A 27,353-nucleotide genomic window follows, 5' to 3' on the forward strand; every position below is an offset into this window, starting at 1 on the left:
CCCAGTCTTAGATATGGCTTTTTCTTTGCAACTCTGCCTAGAAGGTCAGCATCCCGGAGTCGCCTCTTCACTGTTAATGTTAAGACTGGTGTTTTGCGGGTACCATTTAATGAAGCTGCCAGTTGAGGACCTGTAATGTATTTGTCCTCTTGCTCAGTTGTGCACCGGGGCCTCCCACTCCTCTTTCTATTCTGGTTAGAGCCAGTTTGCGCTGTTCTGTGAAGGGAGTAGTGCACAGCGTTGTACGAGATCTTCAGTTTCTTGGCAATTTCTCGCATGGAATAGCCTTCATTTCTCAGAACAAGAATAGACTGACGAGTTTCAGAAGAAAGTTATTTGTTTCTGGCCATTTTGAGCCTGTAATCGAACCCACAATTGCTGATGCTCCAGATACTCAACTAGTCTCAAGAAGGCCAGTTTTATTGCTTCTTTAATCATCACAACCGTTTTCAGCTGTGCTAACATAATTGCAGAAGGGTTTTCTAATGATCAATTAGCCTTTTAAAATTATAAACTTGGATTAGCAAACACAACGTGCCATTGGAACACAGGACTGATGGTTGCTGATAATGGGCCTCTACGCCTATGTAGATATTCCATAAAAAATCAGCCGTTTCCAGATACAATAGCCATTTACAACATTAACAATCTCTTCACTGTATTTCTGATCGATTTGATGTTATTTTAATGGACAAAAAAATTGCTTTTCTTTCTAAAACAAGGAAATGTCTAAGTGACCCCAAACTTTTGAACGGTAGTGTACTTGAAACCAAAGTTTCGACTTATGTCATAATAAACATATAATCTCTTTCTTTTGCTTTAGATATATTGATAGATTTATAATGTTTATATAAGCCATCCAGTTGCCATGGTTATTAATACATAAGCTACATGAACATGCATCCTCAAGTGCTGTTTAAAAACTATTTTTAAATTACAGTAACTGGGAATGTTGACTTTCTATCCTTTTTTTTCAGGATACGAGGGAGGGCCTTAGTATGTAAGGCAAATAATATTCATATTTCATCATATAGTTATAGATATTGTTACGTATAGTATTGTGGTGTCCATCCGACCACACAATTCTCAACATAACAGACCCTAATGGAATAAGTGCAATAATGACTGACGCTGCATTCCTAATGGCACCCTATTCCCTATATAGTGCACTACTTTTGACCAGGACCCATAGTGTCCTATATAGGGGAAAGGGTGCCATTTGAGACGCATCCTAAGAATACCATCTCAAGAGAGTTTAGACCGAGGTGGGCCCCAATGGTCTATTTTGTCGGTGGTCTGGCCTCTGCTTGCCATGTTCTTAGCCATAGCGTTTTAAAAACCACTTTAAAACTGGCACTAGTGCACAGACTGAGGAGTTCAGCATTGTTTGATTTACACGTTTGATTTGAACCCTCTATGTATAATCTAAAACGACTCATAATAACCATAAGCCTCATATCTCACTGACACAAAGTAGAGGTTAAACAAACCAAAGTAAAAAAAACAAAATAAAAAACAGAAATAAACAAAGTGACACCTGACCTTTTTTTTCTTTTTAACACTTTGCTATACATTAATAAAGCACTCTCGTGATTACACAAACCAGAGAAGTAAAGTAAAGATTGTGTTTGCGCAAAAAAAACATCCAATGTGAAATCCGTTACGACTAGATCAGCTCTCTTGTTGTGTTGTGACATCCCCAGGTCTCTACATAACGTTCCCTGGCTGCCTTAGTTGTGCCGTTGAGGGCTGGAGATACAGGGCTAACGTTGCGGTGTATTGGTAACTAGCATCAATCGCTAGCACCGGTAGCTACTGGTTAGCGTCAGTAGCTAGCATCAGTGGCTACTAGCTACCGTCGGTATCTAGCTAGCAGCTAGCATCAGTTGGCTAGTGTCAGTTGTAGGTAGCTAGTGTCAGTTGCTAGCATCAGTAGCTAGCTAGTTAGCGTGTGACGCTCAGTTGTTCGGGACCTGAGGTTGGTTGGCTTTGAGGCTGCGCAGGGCCCGGCGCGCGGCGGCAGACTTGGCAATCCGATAGCTGCGGCCCACACCTTTGAACTTGCCCTTGCCCACGACCTCCACCGTCACACGGACCTTCCCGTCGTACGTCCTCTCTGCAGGGCTGAAGAGGAGGGCAAATAATTACATAAAGGACACTAGAGGGACAATGGCATTCTAGCAACACAACCATCTTGGTCAGGAAAGCTTTTATTCTAGACACTGATTAAATATGGTAAAATATTGTATAAAACAATGCATATGTGAATTTTAGGATCTATATGGGGTAGAGGGTGAGGGGATATAAAAGAAGGGGAAAGATTACATTAATTGCAATCAAGTAAGTAAGCTAAAACTAAAACAAAACAAAATAATTCTTACCTGAACTTGGCCGTCTCTGGCTCCATCTCCAACAGCTCCCGCACCGGAGAGCGAGGGACATTAGCCGAGAATTTCTCTGCGAGGGAAAATAAAAACGTTATAACATGAACCTTCATCTTTTTAACTCCTCAATATGATGTATCACTGGGACAGACAAATATGAGAACATTTACATTTTGCAAATCAGTGGAACAATCAGAAAACCGAAAATCTAAATGTGGACGAAGTTTCCCTCTCTCCGTTTCTCTCCTCCTTACCTATAAGTGGCCTCATCATTGGATAATACACTTGCCACACAGTCTCCAGTGACATCCTGCTATCCATGTAAATTGCTCCGGCTAGCGACTCAAAGATGTCTCCCATTGCTTTGGGGACCTCAATGTCCTCCTCTTTCGCCTCGTCTTCCTCTGACCGCCGCAGCTGAAAGAAAGGGGGAATAACAGAGATGAAGTACAAGTTGTTTTGTTAGGGTGAAAAAAAGAAAGATTTTCTCTCGAGTGGATTAAAGGAAAAATTGATTGTCTGTGCTGTAGTATGGCATCTTTCTAATAACGCTGACTTAGCATTGTCACCAATTTCATTTCATATCCATCTAGTAACAAATGCGCTTAGAAAAAAGTCAACGTTAGCTATAGTGTGAATTTAGCATTTTCCTTTGAAAATGTAATATCTGAGGAGAAAAATATCTATTACACACCTCATTTTACGTATAGGCCTACATCGACAGAAAATTGCAAATGTATAATCGGCAAGCTTCAATGGTTTAATACAAGTATTGAACTGTATTCAAGTTATTACTGTATTAAGTTTAATACCAAAAACTCAGCTGTACCCTTGCACACTCTGGAGACCCAGAGACCCCATTGTCCAGTTGTGCTATTAAGGGGAAATATTTACCGATTTTCCTGAATTTGTTTTTCCTCTTACTGTATCCAATGTTGTCCCTTAGGCATAAAACCAGCACTGCTCAAACGAGACCAGATTCACTGCCAAGATAGGCATTTCAAAATAAATTAAATCCAACTGCTCTCACTCCAATCCAACTCTCTTTCCAATACTCAAAACTCAACAAAATATAAAACAGATTCATAAGAACTGACAGCCCATGTTTTGGGCTGTTAATAATTAGTAATAGGGGCAGAAAAAACATGATTATGTCCCACAAAACATATTTAAATGTTAGTAATTATCAACAAGGCCAAAAGCTATCATTATGTCCCTGCAAAGATTTATTGGTTGACATATACACTGAGGTATGCTGGGAAAATTGGGAATGGGCGGACACTTCGAACAGTAGAACAAGAGAAATACAACAGATGTACACTACCGGTCAAACATTTTAGAACACCTACTCATTCAAGGGTTTTTCTTTATTTTTTACTATTTTCTACATTGTAGAATAATAGTGAAGACATCAAAACTATGAAATAACACATATGGAATCATGTAGTAACCAAAAAAGTGTTAAACAAATCAAAATATATCTTAAATTTGAGATTCTTCAAATAGCCACCATTTGACTTGATGACAGCTTTGCATACTTTTGAAATGATCTCAACCAGCTTCATGAGGTAGTCACCTGGAATGCATTTCAATTAATAGGTGTGCCTTCTTAAAAGTTAATTTGAGGAATTTCTTTCCTTTTTAATGCATTTGAGCCAATCAGTTGTGTTGTGATAAGGTATACAGAAGACAGCCCTATTTGGTAAAAGACCAAGTCCATATTATGGCAAGAACAGCTCAAATAAGCAAAGAGAACAAACAGTCCATCCTTACTTTAAGACATGAAGGTCAGTCAATACGGAACATTTCAAGAACTTTGAAAGTTTCTTCAAGCGCAGTCGCAGAAACCATCAAGCGCTATGATGAAACTGGCTCTCATCAGGACCGCCACAGGAATGGAAGACCCAGAGTTACCTCTGCTGCAGAGGATAAGTTCATTAGAGTTACCAGCCTCAGAAATTGCAGCCCAATAAATGCTTCATAGAGTTCAAGTAACAGACATATCTCAACATCAACTGTTCAGAGGAGACTGTGTGAATCAGGCCTTCGTGGTCGAATTGCTGCAAAGAAACCACTACTAAAGGACACCAATAAGAAGAAGAGACTTGCTTGGGCCAAGAAACACGAGCAATGGACATTAGACCAGTGGAAATGTGTTCTTTGGTCTGGAGTCCAAATTTGAGATTTTTAGTTCCAACTGCCGTGTCTTTGTGAGACGCGGTGTGGGTGAACGGATGATCTCCGCATGTATATTTCCCACCATAAAGCATGGAGGAGGAGGTGTTATGGTGTGGGGGTGCTTTGCTGGTGACACGGTCTGTGATTTATTTAGAATTCAAGGCACACTTAACCAGCATGGCTACCACAGCATTCTACAGCGATACGCCATCCCATCTGGTTTGGGCTTAGTGGGACTATCATTTGGTTTTCAATAGGACAATGACCCAACAAACCTCCAGGCTGTGTAAGTGTTACATCAGATGACCTGGCCTCCACAATCCCCTGACCTCAACCAAATTGAGATGGTTTGAGATGAGTCGGACCGCAGAGTGAAGGAAAAGCAGCCAACAAGTGCTTAGCATATGTGGGAACTCCTTCAAGACTGTTGGAAAAGCATTCCAGGTGAAGCTGGTTGAGAGAATGCCAAGAGTGTGCAAAGCTGTCATCAAGGCAAAGGGTGGCTATTTGAAGAATCTCAAATATAACATATATTTTGATTTGTTTAACACTTTTTTGGTTACTACATGATTCCATATGTGTTATTTCATACTTTTGATGTCTTCACTATTATTCTACAATGTAGAAAATAGTCACAAAAAAACATTTTTTTTGGAATAAGTAGGTGTTCTAAAACTTTTGACCGGTAGTGTACATCCCACTACGACAAACAAACACACGCAACTTTTGTTCCACATCCAGAAAGCACCAATAACTACACCACAACAAACAACTTCTTCACCAAGGCTGCATCCCAAATGGCACCCTATTCCCTATATAGTGCACCACTTTTGACCAGACCCCTATGGGCTCTATATAGGGAATAGAGTGCCATTTGAGATGCAATCCAACTTCAAAATCCCGGAGATGGACAACCTAACCGTAAACCCACCTCAGAGTCCATGCCTTGCATCTCGTTCTTCTCCAGCTGGAATTGCACAAAGTCGTCAATGACGTGAAACAGCTCGGGCGACACAGCCTTGAAGTACTTGTGGTAGTCGTACTGGACGGCCAGGGAGGCGAAGATAGTGTTGTTGACGAGTGCCGAGCGCAGGTCTGTGAGCACGCCGGGAGAGTGTTGGCGCGGGTCTTCATAAAGGTGCTTCGTTATGAGGTAGTCTAAAATTGCATCGCCAAGAAACTCCAGCCGCTGGTAACAATCTGGGACAGAGAGAGAGCGGGGAGAGAAAGAGCGGGAGGGAGTGATGAGAGGAAGTGTCAATCATACTAAGTCGACACAAAATAAGCTTATTACTGAGGCACCAGCAGGCATACTAAAGCGAAGCTGTAATCAACTACTTCAAGTTTTTCTGCGTGCCTCTTTAAAGTGGTTCAGCTAATGGTATTGTTGTTTTAATATTACAGCCCCTTAGGTATGATCGTATTGCAACTGAATTGGGTTGCTGTGCTACTACAGGCCCTCACCTTGTTATTATTAGGTCTCACCTAAAATGGTGATATTTCTAACCTGTAATGGTATTATAATGGTAGGAGGCGTGTGTGAAGGCCTGCAGCAGGTAGGCCTTGTTCTGGAAGGTGTAGCTGATCTTCCTCTCAAAGTTCTCGAAGCCGGAGATGAGGTGGTTGAGGGTGCGTTCGGCGTCCGGGTGGTCGAACATGCAGCGGGGCGGGATCTTCAGCCAGCCATACTGGAGGTCAAGGTTCGCTACCTCTGTGACTCCACCCTCCTCCCTCAGACTCCGACTCCGACTCTCCACCGGTAACACCTGTTTGATACATTGATATAGAAAGATTTTATTATTGAACTAGAAAGGGTAATTTTCCTGAAGAAAAATTGTGTGCTTGCTTGAGCTGTCCAAAAGTATTTGTATTGTAGTGGAAGAACTTCCTCTCCACCGGTAAAACCTGTTTTGATATATTGACATTTTTATTGAAATACAAAAGTCACAATCATGTGGTGTTGGAACATAATATAACACCACCACCTTGGACATAACATAAGACACCATTGAAAAAAATTATCACGGTTTTCGATTTAGAGATTTTTTAAATCATTAAACGCATTATGAAATAATTACATTACAATGATTTCGTAGCTTTTTAATGGAAATTCCAAAGCCAAAAACAGTGAACATTCAATTGCCAAAACATTACAAATATTATATTGTCTATGTCAGGTCCACATTGGCTATGAAATAACAAAATATATACAGTGACTTCGGACAGTATTCAGACCCCTTGTCTTTTTCCACATTTTGTTAAATTACAGCCTTATTCTAAAATGGATTAAATATTTATTTTTTCTTCAGCAATCTACACACAATACCCCATAATGACGAAGTGAAAACAGGTTTTAAGAAATGTTTGAATATTTATTAAAAATAAAAAACAGAAATACCTTACTTACATAAGTATTCAGCCACTTTGCTATGAGACTCGAAATTCACCTCAGGTGCATCCTGTTTCCATTGATCATTCTTGAGATGTTTCTACAACTTGATTGGAGTCCACCTGTGGTAAATTCAATTGATTGGACATGATTTGGAAAGGCACACACCTATCTATATAAGTTCCCACAGTTGACTGTGCATGTCAGAGCAAAAACCAAGCCATGAGGTCGAAGGAATTGTCCGTTGAGCTCTGAGACAGGATTGTGTCGAGGCACAGATCTGGGGAAGGGTACCAAAACATTTCTGCAGCATTGAAGGTCCCCAAGAACACAGTGGCCTCCATCATTCTTAAATGGAAGACGTTTGGAACCACCAAGACTCTTCCTAGAGCTGGCACCATCCCTATGGTGAAGCATGTTGGCGGCAGCATCATGCTGTGGGGATGTTTTTCAGCGGCAGGGACTGGGAGACTAGTCAGGATCGAGGCAAAGATGAACGGAGCAAAGTACAGAGAGATCCTTGATGAAAACCTGCTCCAGAGCACTCAGGACCTCAGACTGGGGCGAAGGTTTTCCTTCCAACAGGACAACGACCTTAAACACAGCCAATACAACGCAGGAGTGGCTTCGGGACAAGTCTCAATGTCCTTGAGTGGCCCAGCCAGAGCCCGGACTTGAACCCGATTGAACATCTCTGGAGAGACCTGAAAATCCAACCTGACAGAGCTTGAGAGGATCTGCAGAGAAGAATGGGAGAAACTCCCCAAATACAGGTGTGCCAAGCTTGTAGCGTCATACCCAAGTAGACTAGATTCTGTAATCGCTGCCAAAGGTGCTTCAACAAAGTACTGAGTAAAGGGTCTGAATACTTATGTAAATGTAATATTTCAGTTTTTTATATGTCTAAAAACCTGTATTTGCTTTGTCATTATGGGGTATTATGTGTAGATTGATGTGGAGAAAAAAATGTATTTAATACATTTTAGAATAAGGGTCTAAATACTTTCCGAAGGTATCTTTCTTTGACCTACATACACACACAAAAGTACACTGCATATACAAAAGTATGTGGACACCCCTTTAAATTAGTGGATTCGGCTATTTCTGCCACACCCGTTGCTGACAGGTGTATAACATTGAGCACACAGCCATGCAATCTCCATACGAGAACATTGGCAGTAGAATGGCCTTACTGAAGTCAGTTCTTCAAATTTCTGCCCTGCTAGAGCTGCCCCGGTCAACTGTAAGTGCTGTTGTTGTGAAGTGGAAATGTCTAGGGGCAACAACGGCTCAGCCGCGAAGTGGTAGGCCACACAAGCTCACTGAACGGGACCGCTGAAGCGCGTAGCCCATAAAAATCGTCAGTCGTCGGTTGCAACACTCACTACCGAGTTCCAAACTGCCTCTGGAAGGAACGTCAGCACATTAACTGTTCGTCAGGAGCTTCATGAAATGGGTTTCCATGGCCGAGCAACCGTACACAAGCCTAAGATCACCATGCGCAATGCCAAGCGTCGGCTGGAGTGGTGTAAAGCTCGCCGCCATTGGACTCTGGAGCAGTAGAAACGCGTTCTCTGGAGTGATGAATCACACTTCACTATCTGGCAGTCCGACGGATGAATCTGGGTTTGGTGGATGCCAGGAGAATGCTACCTGCCCAAATGCATAGTGCCAACTGTAAAGTTTGGCGGAGGAGTAATGGTCTGGGGCTGTTTTTCATGGTTCAGGCTCCTTAGTTCCAGTGAAGGGAAATCTTGACGCTACAGCTTACAATTATATTCTAGACGATTCTGTGTTTCCAACTTTGTAGCAACAGTTTGGGGAAGACCCTTTCCTGTTTCAGCATGACAATGCCAACGTGCACAAAGCGAGGTCCATACAGAAATGGTTTGTCGAGATCGTGGTGGAAGAACTTGACTGGCCTGCACAGTGCCCTGACCTCAACCCCATCGAACACCTTTGGGATGAATTGGAACGCTGACTGCGAGCCAGGCCTAATCGTCCAACATCAGTGCCCGACCTCACTAATGCTCTTGTGGCTGAATGGAAGCAAGTCCCTGCAGCAATGTTCCAACATCTAGTGGAAAGCCTTCCCAGAAAAGTGGAAGCTGTTATAGCAGCAAAGGGGGGACCAACTCCATATTAATGCCCATGATTTTGGAATGAGATGTTCGACGAGGAGGTGTCCACATTCTTTTGGTAATGTAGTGTGTGTATGTACGTATGTATGTACGTATGTATGTATGTATGTATGTATGTATGTATGTATGTATGTATGTATGTATGTATGTATGTATGTATGTATGTATGTATGTATGTATGTGGCTATATGAGAAGTGTACAATGTGTATGACAGGGATAACGTGGAATGTATGTATTATGTAGAGTGTGTAATGTACAGTGTCTATTTTGTATACAGCAGTTTTTCTTATTTTTTTTCACCTTTATTTAACCAGGTAAGCCAGTTGAGAACAAGTTCTCATTTACAACTGCGACCTGGCCAAGATAAAACAAAGCAATGCGATAAAAACACCACAGAGTTACATATGGGGTAAAACAAAACATAAAGTCAAAAATACAACAGAAAAATATAAAATATATATACAGTGTGTGCAAATGTAGCAAGTTATGAAGGTAAGGCAATAAATAGGCCATAGTGCAAAATAATTACAATTAGTATTAACACTGGAATGATAGATGTGCAAGAGATGATGCGCAAATAGAGATACTGGGGTGCAAATGAGCAAAATAAATAACAATATGGGAATGAGGTAGTTGGGTGGGCTAATTTCAGATGGGCTGTGTACAGGTGCAGTGATCGGTAAGGTGCTCTGACAACTGATGCTTAAAGTTAGTGAGGGAGATAAGAGTCTCCAGCTTCAGATTTTTGCAGTTCGTTCCAGTCATTGGCAGCAGAGAACTGGAAGGAATGGCGGCCAAAGGAGGTGTTGGCTTTGGGGATGACCAGTGAGATATACCTGCTGGAGCGCATACTATGGGTGGGTGTTGCTATGGTGACCAATGAGCTAAGATAAGGCGGGGATTTGCCTAGCAGTGATTTATAGATGGCCTGGAGCCAGTGGGTTTGGCGACGAATATGTAGTGAGGACCAGCCAACAAGAGCGTACAGGTCACAGTGGTGGGTAGTATATGGGGCTTTGGTGACAAAACGGATGGCACTGTGATAGACTACATCCAATTTGCTGAGTAGAGTGTTGGAGGCTATTTTGTAAATGACATCGCCGAAGTCAAGGATCGGTAGGATAGTCAGTTTTAAGAGGGCATGTTTGGCAGCATGAGTGAAGGAGGCTTTGTTGTGAAATAGGAAGCCGATTCTGGATTTAACTTTGGATTGGAGATGCTTAATGTGAGTCTGGAAGGAGAGTTTACAGTCTAACCAGACACCTACGTATTTGTAGTTGTCCACATACTCTAGGTCAGACCCGTCGAGAGTAGTGATTCTAGTCGGGTGGGCGGGTGCCAGCAGCGTTCGATTGAAGAGCATGCATTTAGTTTTACTTGTGTTTAAGAGCAGTTGGAGGCTACGGAAGGAGTGTTGTATGGCATTGAAGCTCGTTTGGAGGTTTGTTAACACAGTGTCCAATGAAGGGCCAGATGTATACAAAATGGTGTCGTCTGCGTAGAGGTGGATCTGAGAATCACCAGCAGCAAGAGCGCCATCATTGATATACACAGAGAAAAGAGTCGGCCCAAGAATTGAACCCTGTGGCAACCCCATAGAGACTGCCATAGGTCCAGACAACAGGCCCTCCGATTTGACACATTGAACTCTATCTGAGAAGTAGTTGGTGAACCAGGCGAGGCAGTCATTTGAGAAACCAAGGCTATTTAATCTGCCAATAAGAATGCGGTGGTTGACAGAGTCGAAAGCCTTGGCCAGGTCGATGAAGACGGCTACACAGTACTGTCTATTATCGATCACGGTTATAATATCGTTTAGGACCTTGAGCGTGGCTGAGGTGCACCCATGACCAGCTCGGAAGCCGGATTGCATAGCGGAGAAGGTACGGTGTGATTCGAAATGGTCGGTGATCTGTTTGTTAACTTGGCTTTCAAAAACTTTCGAAAGGCAGGGCAGGATGGATATAGGTCTGTAACAGTTTGGACCTAGAGTGTCACCCCCTTTGAAGAGGGGGATAACCGCGGCAGCTTTCCAATCTCTGGGGATCTCAGACGTTACAAAAGAGAGGTTGAACAGGCTAGTAATAGGGGTTGCGACAATTTCGGCGGCTAATTTTAGAAAGAAAGGGTCCAGATTGTCTAGCCCAGATGATTTGTAGGGGTCCAGATTTTGCAGCTCTTTCAGAACATCAGCTGTCTGAAATTGTGTGAAGGAGAAGCGGGGGGCATGGGCAAGTTGCAGCGGAGGGTGAAGAGCTGGTGACTGGGGTAGTGGTAGCCAGGTGGAAAGCATGGCCAGCCGTAGCAAAATGCTTGTTGAAATTCTCGATTATTGTAAATTTATCAGTGGTGATAGTGTTTCCTAGCCTCAGTGCAGTGAGCAGTTGGGAGGAGGTGCTCTTATTCTCCATGGACTTTACAGTGTCCCAAAACTTTTTGGAGTTAGTGCTACAGGATGCACATTTCTGTTTGAAAAAGCTAGCCTTTGCTTTCCTAACTGCTTGTGTATATTGGTTCCTAACTTCCCTGAAAAGTTGCATATCGCGGGGGCTATTTGATGCTAATGCAGTACGCCACAGGATGTTTTTGTGCTGGTCAAAGGCAGTCAAGTCTGAGGAGATCTGTTCTTAGTTCTGAATTTTTTTAAACACAGTACTGTGTGTATAAGACAATTTTCTCTTTGGGGACATTAAAGTTAATTATAGATAGAGGTGGTGTATGTGAGGCCATACCTTGAGTCCCAGTGAGCAGAGGAACATCTGAGCAGCCCTCTCCCCACAGCTGGTGAGGTAGCAGCCCAGCAGTGCCTCCACACAGTCAGCGATGCTCTTGTCAGCGATGCACTGCTCCGTGTGCAGGTCGTAGGAGATGGACTGTTTCGCCAGCTCCACTCCACAGTTCTCCTCAGACGGGTTCCAGAAACCCACCACGAAATCATCCTCCTCCCCCGCCTTGCTGGGGTCCAAGTAACACATGGCGTCCCACGAGCTAATAATAATTCATCATCATTTATTGGATTTATATAGCACTTGTCCAGGGGGTTTACTTGTACATCAAAGCTGCCTCACGCTACAGAAACAGGAAATCGGCTCCTGCCCTATGGGCCGTTCTGGCTCGGACAAGGCTTACTTACTTAATAATAATTGATTGTATTTATATAGCGTTTTTCCACCTAGGTGCTCAGGTTCCACTTTACATAGTATGGAGGGGACTCACCTGTAGTCAAACTCATCTGCTGAGCCACCACCGCTAGGCTCCGAGGGGTAGTGGGGGGTGGGGACCGGGACAGGTTTCTTGGGGGGTTTCCACTCCCCGTAGCTGGGCTCGGCTGCAGGGGAGGAGGAGCGGGCGGAGGGGCTGGGGCCAGGGGCCGCGGTGGTGAGGGCAGGGGGGAAGGTCCTGAGGGAGATCTTTTTGCCGAAGGCACCGGTGCCCATGAGCATGTTGTCGATGAACTTGATGTGCTCCTAGTAGTAGGGATGAGTTAGAGTAATGAATCAATTCGTTGATGGAGGGCATCCGTATCGATAAAAAAACTAAAAAACGTGATGTTTTCCATAGCTTGACAGACAAATTAGTTTAAATAAACTAGATTGTGTTTTGATTCAGCTTTTTCCCCCTGTAATAGATAAGTAAGCATGTGTCTAGTATGCATGCATACCTCTTACTATATTTGGCCGAGAGAACTTAGATTTATTAGTTTAAAAAAACTAACTTCGATTAATCACCCCTGACAACCATCAACTAGCCTAATCAATCCTGAAAAACTTGGGTACGCCCCAAATGGCACCCTATTCCCTATAGTAGTGCACTTCTTTTGACCAGAGCCCTATAGGCCCAGGTCAAAAGTAGTGCACTACTATAGGGAATAGGGTGCCATTTGGGACAGACCCCTTGTGCTGAACTCCTCCCTACCTGGTAGTACTCCAGGTCATCCTCGATGTTGACTTCTTCTTTAGGCTCCTTCCACATCAGATCTTCATCCTCCTCCAGCACCTCCTCCTCTAACTCCTCCTCATCCTCACATAACTCCTCTCCAGCACTACCGTTGTCTAGGGGGTCCTCTTTGGCCTGAAAGAGGGAGTGAGGAAGGAAGGAGGGAGAGAGGAGGGAAAGACAAGGGAGTAAGTGCGAGGATGGCGACAGAGAAACAACGAAAGGAAGAGGGTAGAAGGAGAGAGAGAATGGGCGACAGAAAAAGTGGATGGATTACTATGTGGATTGTATTAATGTCTCATTACCCAACGTCTCTTTAATCCAGCAGTGCCTCCAGGCCTGTAGTTGACTCCTGGAGCCGTGGTCAAGACCCACAGTGGGATTTACACAGATTATAGTCTCAGAGTTTCACTCTCACTGCAGCATTAGGTCAACTAAGAGGGCTTTGGATGTGAGAGGGGAGCCAGGCCTATCCAACTCAATGACTCGTAGGCCTAATGCAATTCAATATCTGACAAGCGGCATCCTGAATATTACATTTATAATCGTTAAAAGTTGACCATGTGGGAAATTCTCTGATGCATATTCATTAAATGCTAATGGCCCTGACATCTAATATTGTCAGAATACAGCCAGGCCCTGACGCTGAAAATTACATCGCCCCGAGTGCATTATGCACACATGGTGTTACACACACACTCTCCACTTTCTCTCTTGCACACACGCACGCACACACACGACAAACACACACACTTGACAAACACACACACACACTCGACACACGCGCTAAGCAAATGCAGACTTGCCAGCTTAACAAAATTCAACACATCTACCTCAGATACACACCTCCCTAACAAGCCAGGCAGAGTCTCCAGCTATACCCAAGTTTCCCTAACAACCCCATATCACCCTGTACTGTTTACTACCCTGCTGTTCTCATACTAACTCGTGCTACATTTAAGGTATTTCATGCATTTTTTTATTTTATATTTGGCATTTATTTGGATAATGTATAAGAATGTCTACATGTTCACTAAGAGAGAGAAAGCTACCATAACAAGAGATATTTCATGTACTGTTTATAAAGCATACCCACATGCACTTATTGACAATCTCCTTCAGTATCCCCGTGTAGCTCAGTTGGTAGAGCATGGCGTTTGCAACGCCAGGGTTGTGGGTTCGATTCCCACGGGGGGCCAGTATGAAAAATGTATGCACTCACTAACTTTAAGTCGCTCTGGATAAGAGCGTCTGCTAAATGACAAAAATGTAAATGTATCATATGGAGAAGACGCTACCAGTTGAATTATACCAGTAAGGTGAAAGCCTGCCCTCTGGTGGTCTAGTCATGAATTACAGAGCATCACGTACCTCATCCTCGTCCCATTTGTCTTCGCTGCTCTCGTCCTGGTTGACCACGTAGCCAGGGGGCAGCCAGTTGACCGGCGGATCAAAGATGGACACTACCATCCTGCTAGGAAGACCTTTCTTCTTCCCCAGACGATACAAGTTACAGTTGCTCACCTGTTAGACAGAAAATAATTATATTCACACCATTTCACACATACTTTCTAAAAATACATGAAACATGAGCAAATTATGGGCCTATCTATCAATAACAAATAGGCAAACACAGAGCATTCCATTGACAAACATTAAATTCAGACATTCAACCTAAACTCTGTGTTTATGTCCCAAATGGCACCCTATTCCCTATATAGTGCACTACCCTATGTGGGCCCTGGTCAAAAGTAGGGCACTATAAAGGGAATAGGGTGTCATTTGGGACGCATCCGCCATCCTCCCCCCCGCCAGACTCACCTTCTTGCTCCTCATGTAGGAGAGTCGTCCCTCGTGTGCGTCAGGGTAAGTACAGAACAGGTAGGTGGTGATGGCGTGCTTCAAGAACGAGTCTCCCAGCATCTCCAGACGCTCCAGGTTGAAGCCATCGCTAGCGTTGGATAGGGTCAGGGCCTGCAGAAATGTAAAAAACAAGATTGAATTGAAACTTATATCCAAGTGAGTGCTGGCCTTTTTCATTTTTGAAGTAATACATATTTTTGTTCAGGGCCTGAAGGTAGGGATCAGTTACATTAATTGGTTCGTCTATTCAGAGCATCCGAATTGATAAAAAAATTTGGGAATCGAACATCGAAAACAACACATTTAACTGATATTCTGAATTGCTGGACACAGATTTGAGTTTAAATAAACAAGATTCTGTTTTGATTCAGAATATGTGTGGCCTTTCTCCCCCGCAATAGACATGTAAGCATGCGTCTAGTATGCAGTAAGCACGCGCACTCATATTTATTAGTTAAAACAATCAAAACTTCAATTAGGTCAATTAATCAATTAATCGACCAAAGAAAACAATCAACTGACTCTGAAAAACTTGTGTTGAACCCATCCCTACCTGAAGGATAAGCCCCGGGTTGGGCCCCAGGGTCTTGGGGCAGGGGCCAGGGGTGTCCCCCCCTGTGGAGCTGGTCTCCTGGGTCTTTGAGTAGTCAGGTAAAGGTGCTGTGGTTGTGATGGGAGCAGTGCCCTTGGGCCACATCACTGTTGCTGGGCTGCAGGAGTCTGAGGTAGCTTGATTCATGTGGTGTCCATCGCCCTCACGGAGCTCTGTGGTCCCCCCTGGTTTACATTCATCGCTAGCCTGGTGGGGTCGAGGCTGGGTCCGGGGCTGAAGCTGAGACTGGGTCTGGGGTGGTGTTGGGGTTAGATTCTGGTTCTCTGTGCTTGGAGAGGGCTGCACAGGAAGAACTGAGGTAGTGGTTTGTGTTGTCATTGTTGTTGATACTTCTTCTTCGCTCTCCAGTGGCGAACCAGGGCCACCCGGGAGGAACTGGCAGTTATCCCGTCCGTCGTGAAGGTTAGCGTGGTCGCCGTAGTCACCATTGTCTTTGGCGACGGCAGCAGTGCCGTTAGTGAGGGTATTGGTGCAGGAGGCAGAGTCTGGCTGCTGGGGCTCCTCCTCCTCTGGCCTGTCATCTTCTGGGTGTTTGCTGACGTCGCCCCTCTCAGGCCAGGAGGAGACATGACAGTCACTACAGGGTTGCTGAGCAACAGCAGGGTCAGGGGCTACAGTCTGGCCTTGTTGTTTACAGTTCTCATCACCACTGTCCTCTTCCTCCTCATCATCATCCTCTTCCTCATCACACGGACAGATGAAAGACTTGCTGTCGATGGACTTCTTCCATCCAAAGTCCAAGTTTGGATACCTATAAAGACAGAGTGAGATTTAGGGGCAGAATGTAGTGTTGGAGAGTGGAGTGTTATCAAACAACCAGTCATGAAATGAATTATTAAAAGGGATAGTTCTTCAAAATGTCATCAAGTTCATCAAAACAAAATGTATCAGATGTACCTGAAGTCAGGGGGCAGGGTCTGGGCTCCTACTCCAGCGTCGCTGGCTGTCTGGGCCCTCAGCTCCTCAGCTGTGAGGAGGCAGTGGAGGCGGTACAGTATGCTGGGGAGACACACAGCCTTCCGCCACAGAGAGGCTGGGATGGGGTGAATGGCACACAGCTCTGGGACCAGGATCTGGAGGGGCAGTGAGGGGAGGAAAAAGAGAAAGAAAATGTGACATCCTTCCAAATGTTTGTAGGCTAGGGCCAGAAATACAGTCGATGCTGGGATGGGGTGGATGGCACACAGCTCTGAGACCAAGTTGTGGAGGGGAGGAAACATCCTTCCAGAAGTAGGAGAAGATGGTTCTCCAACATGCTCTAATCTAGATTATAGACCAGGGATCATCAACTAGATTTAGCCGCGGGCCAATTATTTATTGAGCGGATGGTCAGGGGGCCAGAACATAATTACAAATAAATTGTAGACTGCAAATGGACCACGAGAAGCCCAAACAGATATATTATTTGACAAAAACATAATAATTTGAATATATTATGCGTGAGAATGCTTTGGAACATATTTCCAAGATGTTTATCACTTGCAGCTGATTTGCTGGTGTTTTACAGTCTTTTACGTCCCAAAAAAAACAAAAAACGTTATTTGCTCAGAAAACATGGGGGCCCATATAAAATCACACGCGAGCCAAATTCAGCCCACGGGCCGCCAGTTGGGGAATCCTATTTTAGACCATCTTCAGAGTTAGTCTTCAGCCATTGGTTCATCTCTAAATATGGTGGAAGGTGGATCTATGGCTATGTGTTTAGACTAGATTACCTGTTTGTTCTGTAGACTCTCCCACTTGGCCTTCCTCTTCTCTGCACTGCTGAGGGGCAGTGCCTTCCCCTTCTGGTTCAGGTGGCGAGGGGTTAACAGGTTCAGTCTGCAGGGAGAGGTCAGAAACTGGATGAGTTACACAGTAGTTCAGATACAGTAACCTTCATGGGTGTAAGGTACAGATAAAGGGTTCTCCCCATATCTTTATACATTTTGATGGTGATCATGCTCCCCCCACCACCCATGGAGGTCTGAGAGACAGAGGGCATCCTTATGATGATGGAGAGTTGAATAAGATGAATTTTCCTCTCTCTCCCTCCTTCCTCCCCATCTCCTTCCACCTCTCCTCTCTCTCACCGTGAGGAGGTGTGGTCGACATCCAATAGTGGCTGGTTTACATTGGACAGGTCCAGGTTGTACTTGGTTTTGTAGTACTCAGCAAAAGTCTCATACTCCGGCGACGGGAACTTGCTGAGCGGCGTGAGGTCTGTGTAAACGTCAGCCACGTAGAAACGGTGAGGCTGGTCAAAGTTACGATACCTGAGAGAGAAAGACAGGGATTAGAGGTCAAGGGTTGGCATAAATGGAACAGTGAAGATATACACTGAGTGAACAAAACATTAAGGACACCTTCCTAATATCCGGTTGGACGAGAAAAGCTTTTTGTGCGTATGGAACATTTCTGGGATCTTTTATTTCAGCTCATGAAACATGGGACCAACACCTTACATGTTGCATTTATATTTCTGTTCAGTTTATAATCTTATGGCTCATACCAAATTAATTGTATGCTGTTTAAATCAAAAGCATCCCAAATGGAAGTCTCTTCCCTATGGACCCTGGTCAAAAGAAGTGCACTATATACAGTGAGGGAAAAAAGTATTTGATCCCCTGCTGATTTTGTGCGTTTGCCCACTGACAAAGAAATGATCAGTCTATAATTTTAATGGTAGGTTAATTTGAACAGTGAGAGACAGAATAACAACAACAAAATCCAGAAAAACGCATGTCAAAAATGTTATAAATTCATTTGCATTTTAATGAGGGAAATAAGTATTTGACCCCTCTGCAAAACATGACTTAGTACTTGGTGGCAAAACCCTTGTTGGCAATCACAGAGGTCACACGTTTCTTGTAGTTGGCCATCAGGTTTGCACACATCTCAGGAGGGATTTTGTCCCACTCCTCTTTGCAGATCTTCTCCAAGTCATTAAGGTTTCGAGGCTGACGTTTGGCAACTCGAACCTTCAGCTCCCTCCACAGATTTTCTATGGGATTAAGGTCTGGAGACTGGCTAGGTCACTCCAGGACCTTAATGTGCATCTTCTTGAGCCACTCCTTTGTTGCCTTGGCCGTGTGTTTTGGGTCATTGTCATGCTGGAATACCCATCCACTACCCATTTTCAATGCCCTGGCTGAGGGAAGGAGGTTCTCACCCAACATTTGACGGTACATGGCCCTTTGATGCGGTGAAGTTGTCCTGTCCCCTTAGCAGAAAAACACCCCCAAAGCATAATGTTTCCACCTCCATGTTTGACGGTGGGGATGGTGTTCTTGGGGTCATAGGCAGCATTCCTCCTCCTCCAAACACGGCGAGTTGAGTTGATGCCAAAGAGCTCCATTTTGGTCTCATCTGACCACAACATTTTCACCCAGTTCTCCTCTGAATCATTCAGATGTTCATTGGCAAACTTATGACGGGCATGTATATGTGCTTTCTTGAGCAGGGGGACCTTGCGGGCGCTGCAGGATTTCAGTCCTTCATGGCGTAGTGTGTTACCAATTGTTTTCTTGGTGACTATGGTCCCAGCTGCCTTGAGATCATTGACAAGATCCTCCCGTGTAGTTCTGGGCTGATTCCTCACCGTTCTCATGATCATTGCAACTCCACGAGGTGAGATCTTGCATGGAGCCCCAGGCCGAGGGAGATTGACAGTTATTTTGTGTTTCTTCCATTTGCGAATAATCGCACCAACTGTTGTCACCTTCTCACCAAGCTGCTTGGCAATGGTCTTGTAGCCCATTCCAGCCTTGTGTAGGTCTACAATCTTGTCCCTGACATCCTTGGAGAGCTCTTTGGTCTTGGCCATGGTGGAGAGTTTGGAATCTGATTGATTGATTGCTTCTGTGGACAGGTGTCTTTTATACAGGTAACAAGTTGAGATTAGGAGCACTCCCTTTAAGAGTGTGCTCCTAATCTCAGCTCGTTACCTGTATAAAAGACACCTGGGAGCCAGAAATCTTTCTGATTGAGAGGGGGTCAAATACTTACTTCCCTCATTAAAATGCAAATCAATTTATAACATTTTTGACATGCGTTTTTCTGGATTATTTTGTTGTTATTCTGTCTCTCACTGTTCAAATAAACCTAACATTAAAATGATAGACTGATCATTTCTTTGTCAGTGGGCAAACGTACAAAATCAGCAGGGGATCAAATACTTTTTTCCCTCACTGTATAGGGAGCTATTTAGAACTTCATCTAAAACTCCATTGGCTCCTCAGTCAGCAAGCAAGCAGCATACCGTGGAATGATGACAGCGTCTTGGTAGTCTTCCAGTTTGAAGGTGAAGGGGTTCTGCTTGGTGTACTGGGTGGTAGGAATGCCAATACGAGCCTCAGACTTCTCTATGTCCTCCATGAATTTAAAGTCCAAATCTAGAGTGTTGGAATCCTCAACTGGAAGAAGAAAAAACGTATACAATGGGAGCTTACATGGTGAATGAATACTTTCAGACATTGGAAACTCACTGATTTGACACTAGGGTTGGGTGGTATACAGTATATACCATATCCTGGGGTATTTCGAAATACCCTCGGTATGATTTTCCAATACCGCTTTTTTATGAATTGGAATATTTGTACTATTTAAATATATACCTGCAGTCAACTTGTGCACTAGGTAATAGATAAAGCAGATCGTGTTAATCATTTCGCCTGTTAAGATTATTTTTCATTTTGAAGCTTACCAGTAATAGTTTCCAAAAACAGCTGTTTGAGCCTGTCACATTCGTTTGTTCAAAAGAACAACGAGCAAAATGGGAGCTTCGTGAGGTGAATCACTCCTGCAGCGCAACTTAAGTGAGGTGATCAAGTTGCACTTCTATGAAATTCACTCCTAATGTTTGACAGCTATACATCTTATAATTATTAAGTTAACTATCTAAGTGATGTGCCAAATAAATAAATTCCAGAAAATCACATTGTAGGATTTTTTATGAATTTATTTGCAAATTATGGTGGAAAATAAGTATTTGGTCACCTACAAACAAGCAAGATTTCTGGCTCTCACAGACCTGTAACTTCTTCTTTAAGAGGCTCCTCTGTCCTCCACTCGTTACCTGTATTAATGGCACCTGTTTGAACTTGTTATCAGTATAAAAGACACCTGTCCACAACCTCAAACAGTCACACTCCAAACTCCACTATGGCCAAGACCAAAGAGCTGTCAAAGGACACCAGAAACAAAATTGTAGACCTGCACCAGGCTGGGAAGACTGAATCTGCAATAGGTAAGCAGCTTGGTTTGAAGAAATCAACTGTGGGAGCAATTATTAGGAAATGGAAGACATACAAGACCACTGATAATCTCCCTCGATCTGGGGCTCCACGCAAGAACGGTGAGCAAAAATCCCAGAACCACACGGGGGGACCTAGTGAATGACCTGCAGAGAGCTGGGACCAAAGTAACAAAGCCTACCATCAGTAACACACTACGCCGCCAGGGACTCAAATCCTGCAGTGCCAGACGTGTCCCCCTGCTTAAGCCAGTACATGTCCAGGCCCGTCTGAAGTTTGCTAGAGTGCATTTGGATGATCCAGATGAGGATTGGGAGAATGTCATATGGTCAGATGAAACCAAAATATAACTTTTTGGTAAAAACTAAACTCGTCGTGTTTGGAGGACAAAGAATGCTGAGTTGCATCCAAAGAACACCATACCTACTGTGAAGCATGGGGGTGGAAACATCATGCTTTGGGGCTGTTTTTTCTGCAAAGGGACCAGGACGACTGATCCGTGTAAAGGAAAGAATGAATGGGGCCATGTATCGTGAGATTTTGAGTGAAAACCTCCTTCCATCAGCAAGGGCATTGAAGATGAAACGTGGCTGGGTCTTTCAGCATGACAATGATCCCAAACACACCACCCGGGCAACGAAGGAGTGGCTTCGTAAGAAGCATTTCAATGTCCTGGAGTGGCCTAGCCAGTCTCCAGATCTCAACCCCATAGAAAATCTTTGGAGGGAGTTGAAAGTCCGTGTTGCCCAGCGACAGCCCCAAAACATCACTGCTCTAGAGGAGATCTGCATGGAGGAATGGGCCAAAATACCAGCAACAGTGTGTGAAGACTTACAGAAAACGTTTGACCTGTGCCTCATTGCCAACAAAGGGTATATAACAAAGTATTGAGAAACTTTTGTTATTGACCAAATACTTATTTTCCACCATAATTTGCAAATAACTCCATTAAAAATCCTACAATGTGATTTTCTGGATTTTATTTCCTCATTTTGTCTGTCATAGTTGACGTGTACCTATGATGAAAATTACAGGCCTCTCTCATCTTTTTAAGTGGGAGAACTTGCACAATTGGTGGCTGACTAAATACTTTTTTTCCCCACTGTACGTGTTCCAGGACATGCTGAGTAGACAGGTGGTGGTGTACATCCACGATATCCTGATCTACTCGGCTAAGTTCGAGGAGCACGTCAGGGACGTCCGAGCTGTCCTACTCCGCTTCCGGGAACACAGCCTGTTGGTGAAGGGGGAGAAATGAGAATTCCACCAACAGGCCATCTCCTTCCTGGGATACCGGATGTCCTCAGGGGGTGTTCGCCGTCAGGTCATGGACAGTTCCCACCACCATCAAGGGCCTATAGAGCTTCCTGGGCTTCGCTAATTTCTACTGCCGCTTCATCAGGTCCTTCAGCTTCATAGCTGCCCCGCTCACCTCTCTCCTTAAGGGTGGGCCACGTCACGTCTCCTCCCGTTGCTCCCCTCCGGCACTCTGATTCGCCGGTCTACTGAGCCACCGGTCTGAGCGCACCACCTCGTCAACACCGGAATGGAAACCCAACGCACCCTAATCACCTCCAGTGCACCTGCACCTCATCATCTCATCACCACTCCTATTTAGCCCTGGACTGTTCCTTATGATGTTGTGTGTGATTGTTTAGCTTCGTGTCGTGTACTCTATCTTTTTTTATTTCTCTTTGTCATTGTTTGAGTAAACCTTGACCTTGTTTATTCCTGCGTCTGCGTCTTGCCTCTTCGTATCCTCAGTACTCGTCACAGTGTTTTTATTTTTTTATTTATTCTTATTATTTTTTAGGGGTTACATCAGCTTTAATATTGCAGATAGATTGTAACTTCCATCAATGTCCTGCCTCTTCATATACTTAGTACTCGTCACAATAATATGGACAAATAGGGCTATCGTCTGTATACCCCTACCTTGTCACAACACAACTGATTGGCTCAAACACATTAAGAAGGGAAGAAATTCCACAAATTAACTTTTAAGAAGGCACACCTGTTAATTGAAATGCATTCCAGGTGACTACCTCATGAAGCTGGTTGAGAGAATGGCAAGAGTGTGCAAAGCTGTCATCAAGGCAAAGGGTGGCTATTTGAAGAATCTCATATAAAATATATTTTGATTTGTTTAACACTTTTTTGGTTACTACATGATTCCATATGTGTTATTTCATAGTTGTGATGTCTTCACTATTATTCTACAATGTAAAAAATAGTAAAAATAAAGAAAAACCCTTGAATGAGTAGGTGTGTCCAAACTTTTGACTGGTAGTGTATACCGCCCAACCCTATTTGACACAGTGCACATCCCTATGGGCCCTGCTCAAAAGTAGTGCACTACAAAGGGAATAGAGTGCCATTTGGTACACACCCATAGGCTTACTAATGGAGTAAGGCCTACAGTATGTGCGCAACGTTGGGCTCTCACACCAACATTGAGAGGCAACATGTGTGTATCTAACAGTATAAGTCACCAACATTGAGCGGTAGTATACAGCAGACTAACTCACCAACATTGAGAGGTAGAACGCAGTAGGCTGAGTCGGCCTGCGTGGGTTTGAACTCCAGAGCAGGTTTCTCCAGGCGGAGGATGTGAGAGAAGATGTACTGGTGTAATCTGGTGATCAGGTCCAGCTGGACAGCACTCAGGGTGAACCCTGCCTTCTGGAGCTCGATGGAGATGGTCACCTCACCAGACCGTGTGTACACAGGAAAATGGGGGATCTGTGGAGAGGGATGAGGGGGTTAGGTGAGTTTCACTGTACACTTAATAAAGGGCATACTAACTTTGGAAAAGCAAGTGGCCCCTGCTGTCTAGCTGTTGCTTCCTAGAAAAATATGTTCTCGATCAGTTTCAATAGAAATTGTTAATGTTTGCATCCCTAAATATTGCTTTGAGGACCTGCCAGGAAACAAATCAATGGGAAACTGAGATAGGTGTGTTCCTTACCCGAGGTATAGGTTTGGCGGTCAGGATGCCGAAGCACCTGGTAGTGTCCTCTGGAGGGTAGAGCTTCCTGCGCCGGAAGTTGAGCTCATCAGGCAGAGGGGTGGTGAGGACCATGCCGACCACATACAGGTAGTAAGACTGCTCTGGTACAGGGTAACTGTCCCGAAGACACTCTGGTATCTGGGGGGAAAACAGCATTGGATTGGTGAAAACGAGTTTCCACCATAATTCTTACACTAGTGAATTACGTTTACATCCATGGGGGAGGGAGTGAATGAGTGAACACTTCTGGGAGAATAGAGAATCAGACAGTAACCAAGGAGGGAAGCAGCTTCACACCATTTAGATGAGGGGCACCATATCAGCAATGGAAAACAGCCCCAGTCAAAAGTAGTTCACTACAGTATACACTGAGTATACAAAACATTAAGGACACTTGATCTTTCCATGACATAGACTGACCAGGTGAATGCTATGATCCCTTATTGATGTCACCTGTTAAATCCACTTCAATCAGTGTAGATGAAGGGGAGGAGACAGGTTAAAGAAGGATTTTTAAGCCTTGAGACAACGGAGACATGTATTATGTATGTGTGTCATGAATGGGCAAGACAAAAGATTTAAGTGCTTTTAAACGATGTATGGTAGTGGGTGCCAGGCGCTACTGGGTTTTTCACGCTCAACATTTTCCCATGTGTATCAAGAATGGTCCACCACCCAAAGGACATCCAGCCAACTTGACACATCTGTGGGAAGCATTGGAGTCAACATGGGCCAGCATCCCTGTGGAACGCTTTTGACACCTTGTAGAGTCCTTGCCCCGACGAATTGAAGCTGTTCTGAGGGAAAAAGGGGGTACAACTCAATATTAGGAAGGTGTCCCTAATGTTTGGTATACTCAGTGTATAGAGAATAGGGTGCAATTTGGGATGCATCAGGAGTGATGACTACTCACAGCTTTAGGGTAGCACTGCCTCCTCTTGGTGGATCCTGGCCTGCCTGGAACACTGGTCTCCTCCTCATCATGGAGATCCAGCTCCTCCTCATACTTTACTGTCTCCTTCCCCACAGGCATCAAGTGGTCATCTAACTCACCTGGGGGAGGGAGGGAGAGAGAGACATTTATTGGCACCATTTAGCTACTGTACATGCATGGCAAAATGAAGTTAAATATGTCACAGCAGTTAATACCAGGTCCCCCTCTTCTCCCACCAAGAAAGATGGGGAGGGAGAGATACAATCTGGGACTAGCTGCAGTGAGCTAGTCTGGGTACCAGTCTGTTTAGCTATCATTCCACTCCGGTCATGCTAAACATGGCATAATCTTTGGCATAATGACACAAGTAGTAGAATGTTAGCTAAACAGACTGGTACCCAGGCTAGCAGTGAGCACTACATGAAGAACATTCTACCAATCAAATAGCTCATTTTATTTACCTTTTTTGTGAAGCTTTTCACAACAAAGTAGTGCTACTGCTTTCTCTGCCAGTCTTGCACAGTTCATTGTCGGCCCCTGCAGTGACAAAACAAAGTGTACATTGGTCTCAAAGACATCCATTATACACACCGTTAGGTGAATCTTGACGTCTCGGAGAGAAACAGTGGGTGTTACACAATGGTGGTGGATGAGGTGAATTTCCTGCTTACTACAGTATGTAGCCTACTACAGCCCTTTGAGCATCTGGAAGCACTGTATAATTATCTGTCCCAAAAGGCACCTTTTCCCCTATATAGTGCACTACATTTGACCAGAGCTGGAATATATAGGGAATAGGGTGCCATTTGGGATGCAGACCTATAAATCCAATCAATGACGAAAGCCTGCAGACTCACAGCAACGGGCACCCGTAGAGGGGAGTTGATGGGCAGGTAGAGGGTTGACTGGTAGCGCCCATCCTTCAGCTCCTTGGTCTTACACTTGGGTGCCAGGTGGGTAAACGGGTCACTGGGCAGACGGGCACAGTATCTGTGGCAGCCATGGGGGAGAGGGACATTAGCACAGCAGACCACCAAGAAAACAAGAACCAACAAAAATGTAATCTTCAAATCAAATTTAGCAACACTGCCTGCAGATATTTACAGTATTTTGAGACTCCAACTTATTTTGTTCTCAGTGTATTTAGTCTTGTTTCCATCGAGCACCCTTTTAAAACCCCATTTCCTCTTACCTGTTGATGTGTCCGATGGCCGTGTTGATGGTGACGCGGGGCCCTCCATCCTCAGAGCGGAGCACGTATGGAGGCAGGATGTTGTCATCATCCAGCACCTGTTCCACCTCAAACTCACCGACCCCCGCTGCCTTGGAACACTTATTCCTCAGAATCTGGAGACATCAAGAGAAGATCTACATTTGTCAGTATTAGGGTTGTCACAATACTAGTAGAGAAACAGATAAAAAAATGTCATCAGTGTTCCCATTTTCCTTTTCTCAAAACGTACACGTCAAACTCCCCTTGACATCAAAACTTGATTTACGTGAAAAGTTCCACATGTAAATCGTCCAGTCAGGATTTGGCAATTAAGTAGCATTCACCAATGACCTCACATATCATCCAAGGATGGCCCTTGTGGCCATGCTCTGAAAACCAGTGTTCTTCAAACAGACACACCAATCAATTGAACATAATTGAGTGGAGTATGGTGAAACCATAATCAGCAAACACAGGAAGATACTTAGGCTCAGTCCCAAATGGCACCCTATTCCCTATATAGATGCATACTTAGACAACAATCTCTGAGAATCACCGTGTTCCTCAGACAGACACACACATCATGGCCTCTAAACCTTCAAGCTGCATACTGGATCCTATTCCTACTAAACTGCTGAAGGAGCTGCTTCCTGTGCTTGGCCCTCCTATGTTGAACATAATAAACAGCTCTCTATCCACCGGATGTGTACCAAACTCACTAAAAGTGGCAGTGATAAAGCCTCTCTTGAAAAAGCCAAACCTTGACCCGGAAAATATAAAAAACTATCGGCCTATATCGAATCTTCCATTCCTCTCAAAAATTTTAGAAAAAGCTGTTGCGCAGCAACTCACTGCCTTTCTGAAGACAAACAATGTGTACGAAATGCTTCAGTCTGGTTTTAGACCCCATCATAGCACTGAGACTGCACTTGTGAAGGTGGTAAATGACCTTTTAATGGCGTCAGACCGAGGCTCTGCATCTGTCCTCGTGCTACTAGACCTTAGTGCTGCCTTTGACACCATCGATCACCACATTCTTTTGGAGAGACTGGAAACCCAAATTGGTCTACATGGACAAGTTCTGGCCTGGTTTAGATCTTACCTGTCGGAAAGATATCAGTTTGTCTCTGTGAATGGTCTGTCCTCCGACAAATCAACTGTACATTTCGGTGTTCCTCAAGGTTCCGTTTTAGGACCACTATTGTTTTCACTATATATTTTACCTCTTGGGGATGTTATTCGAAAACATAATGTTAACTTTCACTGCTATGCGGATGACACAGCTGTACATTTCAATGAAACATGGTGAAGCCCCAAAATTGCCCTCGCTAGAAGCCTGTGTTTCAGACATAAGGAAGTGGATGGCTGAAAACTTTTTACTTTTAAACTCGGACAAAACAGAGATGCTTGTTCTAGGTCCCAAGAAACAAAGAGATCTTCTGTTAAATCTGACAATT

General features: G+C 44.1%; 1 protein-coding gene across 1 annotated transcript in view; it reads right to left on the minus strand.

Annotated features, from left to right (window-relative positions):
* Window positions 1-693: 693 nt before the first annotated feature.
* Window positions 694-27,353, minus strand: part of LOC121539588 (endoribonuclease Dicer) — a 43,204-nt gene continuing 16,544 nt past the window's right edge. Inside the window, exons 15-35 of the mRNA XM_041848205.2 lie at window positions 25,876-26,030; window positions 25,541-25,673; window positions 25,145-25,220; window positions 24,663-24,802; window positions 23,708-23,887; window positions 23,268-23,481; window positions 19,746-19,899; window positions 17,578-17,760; window positions 17,221-17,326; window positions 16,403-16,578; window positions 15,446-16,256; window positions 14,851-15,003; window positions 14,401-14,553; window positions 13,009-13,164; window positions 12,310-12,560; window positions 11,826-12,081; window positions 6,070-6,328; window positions 5,494-5,762; window positions 2,639-2,801; window positions 2,382-2,457; window positions 694-2,124 (exon numbers count right to left, since the gene is read on the minus strand). Coding sequence (XP_041704139.2) covers window positions 1,959-2,124; window positions 2,382-2,457; window positions 2,639-2,801; window positions 5,494-5,762; window positions 6,070-6,328; window positions 11,826-12,081; window positions 12,310-12,560; window positions 13,009-13,164; window positions 14,401-14,553; window positions 14,851-15,003; window positions 15,446-16,256; window positions 16,403-16,578; window positions 17,221-17,326; window positions 17,578-17,760; window positions 19,746-19,899; window positions 23,268-23,481; window positions 23,708-23,887; window positions 24,663-24,802; window positions 25,145-25,220; window positions 25,541-25,673; window positions 25,876-26,030 — 4,230 coding nt within the window. The 3' untranslated portion in view covers window positions 694-1,958. The remainder of the gene's footprint in view (window positions 2,125-2,381; window positions 2,458-2,638; window positions 2,802-5,493; window positions 5,763-6,069; window positions 6,329-11,825; window positions 12,082-12,309; window positions 12,561-13,008; window positions 13,165-14,400; window positions 14,554-14,850; window positions 15,004-15,445; window positions 16,257-16,402; window positions 16,579-17,220; window positions 17,327-17,577; window positions 17,761-19,745; window positions 19,900-23,267; window positions 23,482-23,707; window positions 23,888-24,662; window positions 24,803-25,144; window positions 25,221-25,540; window positions 25,674-25,875; window positions 26,031-27,353) is intronic.

This window comes from Coregonus clupeaformis, chromosome 20, assembly GCF_020615455.1.
Source record: "Coregonus clupeaformis isolate EN_2021a chromosome 20, ASM2061545v1, whole genome shotgun sequence".
In the NCBI taxonomy this organism is placed as follows: Eukaryota; Metazoa; Chordata; class Actinopteri; order Salmoniformes; family Salmonidae; genus Coregonus; species Coregonus clupeaformis.